The sequence below is a fragment of the Armigeres subalbatus genome, chromosome 3 (genome assembly GCF_024139115.2).
Source record: "Armigeres subalbatus isolate Guangzhou_Male chromosome 3, GZ_Asu_2, whole genome shotgun sequence".
Classification (NCBI taxonomy): domain Eukaryota; kingdom Metazoa; phylum Arthropoda; class Insecta; order Diptera; family Culicidae; genus Armigeres; species Armigeres subalbatus.
In genome coordinates this window covers 150,472,358-150,483,394 of record NC_085141.1, presented here as the reverse complement: position 1 = coordinate 150,483,394, position 11,037 = coordinate 150,472,358, and the positions used below count along the sequence as shown (strand labels likewise).

Sequence of the window (11,037 nt, the reverse complement as noted above, 5' to 3'; positions counted from 1 at the left end):
CGCAAATCCTTGGCAGCTGGTCAGTAGGGGGCGGAAGTCAAACATCCCTCGACCTACGAAGAAGGTGAGAGACAGAGGCGAGGCCTTGTTGGTGAAAACTGACAAGGACAAATACCCCTATCGGCCCTGGGCCAGGATGTGCGCAGCGTCAGACGTGCCAAGAACGGTGAAATGATCTTGGTACTGAAGCGTGGCGCGCAATCCAGCGGGGTGGCTTACAAAAAGCTTGCCCAGGAGGTCTTGGGTGACGGCGCTCAGGTCAGGTCGTTGGGACTTTTTGACTTAAATTCGTTTATTTTTCAATTTTTGTATAGTACAGTATTTTAAAAACAATTCAAGTGGTTGGCCACAAGGCCCTTCAACTTTAGCTTCTTTTTTAAGGTTATTTTCAATGAAATTTCAAAAGATTATCTAGCTTGATTTACCATATCATCCTTTAGGAGGAATTGATTATTTCAGAAATTTGATAACCTAACTACTATGTACACTAATATTTACAATAAAAATTTGATAACCTAGATTGGAACTAGCGCCCTAATTGGAGCCTGATCCGAATACAAGCAACGGACCCCAAACTTTTCTTTACACTCACCAAAGCGTTCATATAAGGTTTTTATTCCGGCCAGACGGTGGACCTCGGATGTTCTTGTCCTGGGAGGGGTGTTGAGGATCATCTGGAGTAGCGATCTAGAAGAAGGCCATTACACCATCCTGAACCCGGACTCACCCACCCGTTCGTTTGAGCAGATCCGGGGTACATTCGACGCTCGATCTGTTCATCACGAACATGGATGACCAAATATCGCAGCCGGTCGTCTATCAGGAACTGAGCTCTGATCACTATCTGGTGGTGGCCGAAATCCACTCTTCGATCAACCGTCCCTCTCCACTCTCCAGGAGGAACTATCATCGAGTGAACTGGCAGCGGTTTCAGCAGTGCGTCGACAACTCCATCGATTACGAGGTGCGTCCGGAGACGCCGGAAAGTATCGACCGCCAGCTGTGCGCCATCGAAGAGGCAATCTCGATGGCCCGGGAACAACACGTACCGGCGGCTCGACAGGTAAGCAACACCCTGACCATCGATACACTCACTAAAGATTTGATTCGATTGCGGAATGTCACTCGCAGGCAGTTTCAGCGTACTGGACTGCCTGAGCTTAAGGCACGCTGCAATCGAATCACAGAAATTATCCAGGCCAGAATGGTGGACCTCAGAAGTAACGATTTCTCGAATAAGATCCGCGCTCTCCCAGACTGTGCTAAGCCGTTCTGGTTCTAAGCCGTTCTCCGGCTTAGCTACTTCCCATCTTCATGGAAGTCAGCGAAAGTCATCCCCATCCGGAAGCCTGGGCAGGTTATCCTACCTCCCCCAAAATATATCGTCCCATCAGCCTTCTCTCAAGATTATTCAAGCTATTCGAAAGAGCTATTCATCACCGGTTACTTGAGTCTGCCGAAAATCTCAACATCTTGCTCGAGGAACAGTTTGGTTTCCGACGCGGTCGGTCAACCGTGCACCAACTGACTCGAGTTACCAACGTCCTCAGACGGAACAAGTTCGTCCAGGTCATCGTTTTCCCCAAATCATCCTCAAAGGCACGACTGTGGAATGGGCCAACGAGGCCGACTACCGTGGCTTGACCCTCGACAGCAAGCTTATTTTCAGGCAACGGCAACGGTGACGAAGAGTGTAACGTCTTGTTGAAACTACTGTATCCTTTGATCAATCGTCGGTCATCGTTATCCCTGAGAAATAAGCTTGCTGTCTACAAGCAAATCATCCTCTCCGTGATCGAATACGGCATGCCGGTCTGGGAGAGCTGCGCTAAAACCCACCATCTCAAATTACAACGGGTCCAAAACAGGTTCCTGCGGATGATCATGCACACCCCTCCCAGGATAAGAACATCTGAGGTCAACCGTCTGGTTATCAAATTTTAGAAAATTAACTAATGCCTCCATAAGGCTATAATGTAAAATAGAATTAAAAAAACAAAACAGACATTGTACAAATAATAATTAAAAATCAAAGCTAAAGGGCCTAAAGGCCAACCACTTCATATGTACACCGATGTAAAACACAAAAATACGATACATAAACGGAAATTTAATTTAGGTTAAAAAAAAACAAAATGTTAAGTGTCAACCTTGTTTGTGACTTTAGGCGGACTGAAGCTCTTTCGAATTTATTGTTCAACGTTGCACTCGAGGGTGCTATCATGGGAAGATCTGGCGTGCAGAGGAACGGCACTATCATCACACAGCCGCATATGTTCCTGGGCTTTGCGGACGATATGGAGGCTGTTGTCCCACTGAAGAGGGAAACGGCGAGGATAGGCTTAGCCATTAACGCTACCAAGACAACGTACATGGTGGGAGGTAGAGATAGAGAAAGACCTAGTGGTGTTGGTGCAGAGGTTGTGCTTGATGGGGATGTGTTAGAAGTAGTTGAAGCATTTGTTTACCTTGGCACGCTTGTGACATGTGCCAATGAAGGCTGCTGCGTATAGGGCCTTCTACGTAACCAGCTTAGGTCCTGCAACATGCAGACGGAAACGAAATTTGCTCTATGTAAAACTTTGATTCTACCAGTGGCCCTTTTCTGGACATGAAGCATGGACGTTAAAAGCGGCGGACCGGAGAGCTTTCGGGGTTTTCGAGCGAAAAGTGGTGCGCACAAAAAAAAAACGAAAAAAACTTGACTTGCCTTGGCGCCGAATCGTGAGCTGTAGCAAGTACACAAAGAAGAAAATACTGTGAATCGTATAAAACACTACAAAATACTACACGGCAAACCTCAGTGGGCTGGTCACTCAGTGCGAATGTCGGAAGAAAGAATAGCGAAAATAATATTCCAACAGAGAACCGGATAGGGGCCAGTAGGTCGGAAAGGAAACGTCACAATATCAAAACATCGTTCTCTCTCTCTCTCTCCTCTGTGAGTGCCGCTGGGGCCCTGAAAAGGGCCGTTTTGGTATCTGTGGGGGTACGTCTCCGAAAACCTCGCTTGTTCATTTGGAGCTGGTGTACTTGGTGACGGCTTTGGTGCCCTCCGAGACAGCGTGCTTGGCCAGCTCGCCCGGCAGCAGGAGGCGAACGGTGGTCTGAATCTCGCGGCTGGTGATAGTTGAGCGTTTGTTGTAGTGCGCCAGACGGGAGGCCTCGGCCGCGATACGCTCGAAGATGTCGTTTACGAAGCTGTTCATGATGCTCATCGGCTTCGACGAGACGCCAGTGTCCGGGTGGACCTGCTTCATTTTATTTTTCATTTTTTATTTATTTATTTATTTATTTTACAATGATTCATAACTACATATATAATCACCTAATGATTTTCAATGCATATGTTATTATGACTAACTATGCTACGCTTAATAGTCGTTTGATCATACCATTGTACCCTTCAGCTCCGATTAAAATGAATCTTGATTCTGTCCTTAAAAGTGTTTGAATTCCTTTCACTCCTACAATTTGCCGGTAAACAATTCCAATATTTGATTGCACGGAAACGAAATGATTCCTTCAAATAATTTGAGCGATATCTTGGTACAATTAGCAAATTGGTTCGTGATGATCGAGTAAAATTGAAAAAAATATTAAGGTAAGCTGGCGGTCGGTTCAGTATATTATGTGTTTGAATGCAAATTCTTGAAATTAGATGATCAGAATAACTACATCCCAATAGGGCATTTCTATAAATCGATAAATGGTCAAATTTCCTTAAGTTGTACACATACCTGGTAACTGCGTTGAATACTAGATTGAGCTTTTCTTCATTTCCTCTAGAAACTAGACCAAAAAGAACATCACCATAGTCTAACAATGGTATTAAGAGAGATTTGGCCAATTTTGCACGAATATGTTGTGGAGTACAGTGTCTTAACATAACAAGTGAATGTAGAGTTCCATAAACTTTGCTACATATAGAATTGACTTGACGATTCCAATTCAAATTATAATCCATCAGAAGTCCTAAATTTTTTACAACATTAGCGTAATCAATGGAATCATTTCCAACTGTTACTAAAGGAGTCTCAGGTAGATAGGTGCGCTTTGTACGGAAAATAATACATTGGGTTTTCTTTGAATTTAAAACCAAACCGTTAGAACCACACCATTCAAGTATGCTACGGATGTCAATGTTAATCAGATTTACAAGCTCAGTGATACGTTCTGGCGAGCCAGATATGTATAACTGGCAATCATCAGCATACAAATGAAATTGACAGAATGATATTGCAAGTGGAAGGTCATTAATGTACATAGAGAAAAGTAGTGGGCCGAGAATAGACCCTTGAGGCACACCACTTGATACGGGAATTCTGTCGGATTGAGTGTTATTAAAATCAACATATTGGTATCGATTTGATAGGTAAGACCTTATCAGGTTCACGGAGAATGAATCTAACTTGAAATTTTCTTGTAATTTTTGCATAGTAGACGGTGATTAATTGAGTCGAAAGCTTTACTGAAATCCAAAAGAACCATGACCGTAATCATTTTACTGTCTAGAGCTTCTCTAATATCATTTTCAATTTTCGTTAATGCAGTGATAGTACTACATGTTTTACGGTAGCCTGATTGCAGAGGGCACAATAAGTTATTACGGGTAAGATAAAGATTTAACTGTTTTGAGATAATGGATTCAAACACTTTCGAGAGAGCGCATAGTATGCTTATCGGACGATAGTCATTATCGGTAGCAGGATTTTCAATTTTACCTATTGGTATAATCCTTGCTATTTTCCAATCTACGGGGAACACAGAAGTAGTTCAACAGTTAAAACAGTTAAAAATATCGGTTATGTACGGTAGAGTTACACTTAAAGATAACTTCAAAATGTGTAGTGGAATTGAGTCATTGCCGACTGCTTCGCAATCTGCAGAAACGAATTCCGCAAAAACATCGTTATTAGTCAAACATTCAAAAGAAAAATTTGATGTTGCTCCAACGGCATTTTCGTTTTCATGAAAAGTAGAAGGAGTACAATGTGACCCAAAATAATTATTCAACGTTTCGGCGGTTACATCACCGCCGCCCATATTGCTGCTAGTTTGTTTAATACCAAGTCGCTTTATATTCTTCCATAATTGTTTAGCCGAAAAATCGATGTTCACTTCACGGTTAGCTAGATTACGGAGTTTAGTAAAATTGTTCCATTTCCTACAATCATTTCTATCTCTTTTCCAACATTCATACGCATCACATCGGTTTTTGAAAATACGTTCAATATGAGTAGCAATCCATGGATTATTAGCATCTCTCACCGTTTTCTTCTTTAAAGGGGCATGACGATTGAGAGTTTCGAAGAAAAGTTCGTTAAAACAGCGATGCTTATCGTTAACATTTGCACTGCAAAAAATACGATCAAAAGCACAATCATGCAGGTCAGATATAAATGAGTTTTTATCAATTTTATGGTAATCACGAGCCCAGTAAACTTCTGGGAGTGCCTTCGAATGTTTATACTTATAATCGACACAAAGAAAATCGTGATCACTTATCCCACCAAGAGAAGATTGATAAACATTATTAATGCTTTTCGTGCAATTTCCGGTAAACAAATCGATGAAAGAAGATGACCCAGACCTGTGGCATGTGGGGAAGTACCAATTAACTTGAAAGACAGTGAATTCAGGTTTTCAATGAATTTCGTGCATTTATTCGAATTCTGGGCTATCAAGTTAATGTTGAAATCACCCATTAGTAGAATATTGGGCTCAGTAGATGATAGTTCTGAAATAATAGCGAAAATACGATTTAAACTTGATACATTTATATCGGGGGCTTGTATATGAAGCCACACACCAGGTTCATGTGTTTCAATTTAACGAATAGATAGTCAATCTCACTTTCATTATCAGATTTGAAGATGACCGAATACTTCAAATTTTTCTTTAAATAGAAGGCCACACCACCACCTCTTTTTTCCTATTACGTCGATCAGATCTAACTATAGCGTATCCCGCAATCTCAGCAAACTTATTGGTGTTGGAAGATTTGAGCCACGTTTCAGCAATTGCAAAGACATGGCTAACAATGATCGATAGTTTTCGATGTTGCCAATTAGACTACGGGCATTATGCAGCCCAATTTTGATAAAATTCCTGGAGTGTTTTTGTAGGAAGGATTTAAGTCTATCATATTCAAAGTAATGAAGTTTGATATTTGAATCATAGATGGATTCCTGGAATTGTAGAACAGATGTGCAAACTGATTTTGGCAAAGAATTTGGATTGGTTGGTACAATGGTATTGACATTAGTAGGGATCATCATATCATAACTACATGGTTGGAGGAATTCTCGTTTTTTGCTTGAAATTCACGAATTTCAACGCCTTCAGGCCAGTAAAAGGGTCACTTACTACAGGTACTAGTTCTTCAGAAACTGACAGTTTGAACGAAATAAAAGAAAGTTCATTCAAATTCCTAAATCGCGGAACTAACTTAACACATTTGACTGAGGAGTTATCAATATTAATTGTATCACGTAGGTAATCGACAATGTCCTCCTCTGATTGTTCAACGTGAAACGGAGTGATGTAAAAAGATTTCATAGTTTCAAGATTCATGGTTTCCCGTGTGCGAGGGCGGCTTCTGCTTACCACTTTCAATCGACAATTTTCCTGGTGGACGTTGTTGGATGAAGGACAAGCTGTTGACGTTGAAGGCATACTCATGTAGTTACTTGGGGCACAATTTTTGTCTGAAGACGTCCCTTGCATTGTGTCAATAGAGTTGCTCATAGGACCATTGATTGTGGCAGAACTAGTAGGATTCTTAGTTCCGGAAGCAACAGCGGCGTAGGAGTTGGATGCAGTAGAGACATTTGAAGTGGTGGCGGTGTCCGAGATGGAAGCAGCATGGGTGAAAACCGTGGAGGCGGGAGCGACGGAGGCGGCAGTAGTAATGGCGTTGGTGGCGGTGGTGGCGATGACGGAATTAACGGCGGTGGCGATGACGGGAGTAGCGGTGACGGAGGCCATTTCGACTGAAGAGTGGGGCCTTGGGACGATGTTACTTGGGCACGATTCGTTTATAGCAGAGGTAGATGTGGGACATCGAACACGGCGTTGAGCAGAGTTTACTTCACGATCAATGTTAAGGTCATCACTATTCAAGGTAGCATCAAGTTCCGTTTCAACTTCAGCCATAGTATTGTTAGCAGCATTCGAACGAAGTGAAATGTCCAGATTGAATCTATCAATACTATTGTAGAATTCTGTTGGGTCGTGATTTGATGTCCCGGTAGCAGCAAATTGTTGCAGCCTCGATGAAAAACTGGAGTCGCGTCGAATAGAAGAGGAGATGGATAGTAAGTTGTTCAGCGTCTTCAAATTTTCTCCGAATTGGCCAATCCTTAGATCCATTGAATCGACACGTAACAGTAGATCACGCATAGTTTTGATGATGATTGCTTCTCTGTCCATGATACTTGGGTTGAAGTTGACCTTGCAGTTCTCGCAAAACCAGAGCAAACCAACATTGGCTGCCCACGCTTTGAAGTTTGTTACGTTCAAACCCACGCAACCGGGATGGAAAACTCTTCCGCACGACCCACTGCACAGGACACTTCTATCAGATCTTCCAAAGTTCCTAGCACAAGCCTTACATGCATCCATGATTCAAAATTGAATCCAACACAGCGCAGGACCTACTAAAAATGTGGATTTCCCTTCTACAGAAACCGTTTATTGCAGTTTTGTAAAGAATAAATAGCAACACGTGAGGCAGTGTATGAACGATATCAGTATTTTCCCAAAATAAATCTTATCGAACTGCCTTCTTAGTCCACTTTCACTAAAGCCTTTGCCGAACCAGAATCATGCGCGTCGATTAAAGTGTTTCGGTTTTTGAAACCACCGAACGCACCCAGACACAGTACTCTATTCGGCTGACCAGCACCACCCTAAGATGTGAGATAATGAACTAATTTGCCCTTACTGAAGCTGTAATCAAACCAGAGCCTGCACGTCGATTATAGTGTCTCGGTTTTCGAGACCACCGAGCGCACCAAGACACGCTACTCTATCCAATTAACAGCACCGCACCAGAGGAACGTGTAAAGACAGAAGGCAAAACAAACCGAAAAATAAAGGTACCAGCTGATCGTATGTAACACCACTGCCAAGTTTGTGTTGATATCACTCAATACTACACCACCTCAAACTGATCTGCTGCGGTACTAACCTTTAATTTCAAGTTGAATCGAGGTGTGAAGAATGCGAATTAAAATCACTTTTGCACTCCAATCTATGAAGGAAATGGTTGATCTTCTGTCGTATCCCATTAGGTAAGTAACACTTCCGAGTTTTCCGGTAACAGTTGGTATTTAAGAGTTGAAATAAAACGTGAAAAAGCGAAAAATAAAGAGCTTCAAAATACGTTGCCAATTCAGTTTAGTAGGGTAATCCAATCACCATGTAAACGTACAGGGGATGGACAAAATAATTAGGATAGGCAAATTTTGGGTAAAATTAGATGTGTTGTAACTATCTTAGTTTTCATCCGATTTTGACAATTCAGGCATGCCCGAACTAGAAAATTAATCCAGTTTGACGGTATGTCCATGGAACCGATCATGGCCACCGGGTTCCGGAGATATCCCGGGTTTTTCGGAGGTAGGTTCAAAATCGAAAATTTGAGGTGGATATTAGGAGAAGTTGTGGTTGAAAATTGAATAATATTAGTAACCACAAATGAAGTAGGGCTCTTGCTGATTGGAACCATTTATTGAGATTTGGAATCGGACCAGAATCAAGTGAGATATGCCCATTTCTTTATAATCGGTTCCAATCGATACTTATCAAAGGAATCAGGCCACAAATTCTTTTGAATCTCGCTTTTAAATAGGTCGTCCACTATGATTTTATTCTAGAAAGCCTCTAATGTGTCAAGAATGAAAAACCAATTGAATAAACGGATCCTGGAGTCGCTGGGATGTCCCCGGGGAACCTGTGAATGGGGACATTTAAATTTTAGCACCAAAATCAGTCATTCGACGGCTCTTTTTTCATGGTTTTCGATCAGGAAGCGAAGTATGAATATAAAATGGTCAATTGACGGTTCTGACCGCTTCCAGGACCTACGGATTGGCCCGGGGGAACCTGTTGAAGGGGACATTTAAGTTTTAGCACCAAAACCAGTCATTCGAAGGCTCTTTTTTCATGGTTTCCGATCAGGAAGCGAAGTATGAATATAAAATGTTCCAATGACGGCTCTGGCCGCTTCCAGGATCTACGGATTGGCCCCGGGGAACCTGTGGAAGGGGACATTTTAGTTTTACCACCAAAACTAGTCGTTCGACGGCTCTTTTTTCATGGTTTTCGATCAGGAAGCGAAGTATGAATATAAAATGGTCCATTGACGGCTGTGATCGCTTCCAGGATCTACGGATTGGCCCCGGGGAGCCTGTTGAAGGGGACATTTAGTTTTACCGCCAAAACCAGTCATTCGACGACTCTTTTTTCATGGTTTCCGATCAGGAAGCGAAGTATGAATATAAAATGGTCAATTAACGGTTTTAACCGCTTCCAGGACCTACGGATTGGCCCCGGGGAACTGTGGAAGGGGACATTTTAGTTTTATCACCAAAACCAGTCGTTCGACGGCTCTTTTTTCATGGTTTTCGATCAGGAAGCGAAGTATGAATATAAAATGGTCCATTGTAGGCTCTGACCGCTTCCGGGATCTAAGAATTGGCCCGGGGAACCTGTGGAAGGGACATTTTAGTTTTACCACCAAAACCAGTCGTTCGACGGCTCTTTTTCATGGTTTTCGATCAGGAAGCGAAGTATGAATATAAAATGGTCAATTGACGGTTCTGACCGCTTCCAGGACCTACGGATTGGCCTGGGGAACCTGTGGAAGGGACATTTATGTTTAGCACCAAACCCAGTAATTCGAAGGCTCTTATTTCATGGTTTCCGATCAGGAAGCGAAGTATGAATATGAAATGGTCCATTGCCGGCTCTGGCCGATTCCAGGATCTACGGGTTGGCCCGAGGAACCTGTGGAAGGGACATTTTAGTTTTAGCACCAAAACCAGCCATTCGACAGCTCTTCATTCATGGTTATCGATCAGGAAGCGAAGTACGAAAATAAAATAGTCCATTGACGGCTCTGATCGCTTCCACGTCCCACGGATTGCCCCAGGGAACCTGTGGAGGGAACATATTAGTTTTAGCACTAAAATCAGTTATTAGACGGCTCTTTTATAGGTTTTCGATTAGGAAGCAAAGTATAAATATAAAAGGACCATTGAAAGCTTTGACCGCTGCCGGGACTTACTGGTTGCCCCTGAGGAACCTGTGGAAGGGGACATTTTAGTTTTATACCAAAATCAATAAATCGACGAAGAGCTGTAGAATGATTGATTTTGGTGTAAGCAATATAAGCAAAGTATGAATATAAAATTGACCATTGATGACTCTGACCGCTCTCAGGAACTACAGATTCCCCCCGGAAAACCAGTGGAAATAAACATTTAAGTTGCAGCACCAAAACCAATAACTCGACGGCATTTTTTGCGTGATTTTTGATCAGAAAGCGAAGAATGAGTATAAATTGGAGCATTAATGGATCTGACCGCTTCTAGGACTTACGGATTGCCCCCGGGGAGCTGTGGAAAGGGACATTTTAGTTTTAGCACAAAACCAATCATTGGACGGCTCTTTTTCTTGGATTTCAATCAGAATGTGAAGTATGAACAAGAAATGGACCATTGACGGATCTGACCATTTACTGGACCTATGGATAGCTCACGGGAACCTGCCTACTTCATACTTCGCTTCCTGATCCAAAGCCATAAAAAGTCGTTGTACGACTAGCTTTGGTGCTAAAACTAAAATGTCCCCTTCCACAGGTTTCCTGGGTCAATCTGTAGGTCCAAAAGCGGTCAGAGCCCTCAATGATCCCTTTTATATTCATTTCTCGATTCCTAATCAGGGAAGATCCATAAAGTACGTTACGCAAAATCGGCGATTTTCAACCACCCTCCCCTTCGTGACACTTTTGAATTAAACCTCTAGAAT

General features: G+C 42.4%; 1 protein-coding gene across 1 annotated transcript; it reads right to left on the bottom strand.

The window, feature by feature from the left end:
- Window positions 1–3,014: 3,014 nt before the first annotated feature.
- LOC134224519 (histone H2B-like) lies at window positions 3,015–3,260 on the bottom strand. Its single transcript, XM_062703886.1, has one exon. The coding sequence runs from the start codon at window positions 3,258–3,260 to the stop codon at window positions 3,015–3,017; it is 246 nt and encodes an 81-aa protein (XP_062559870.1).
- Window positions 3,261–11,037: the final 7,777 nt, after the last annotated feature.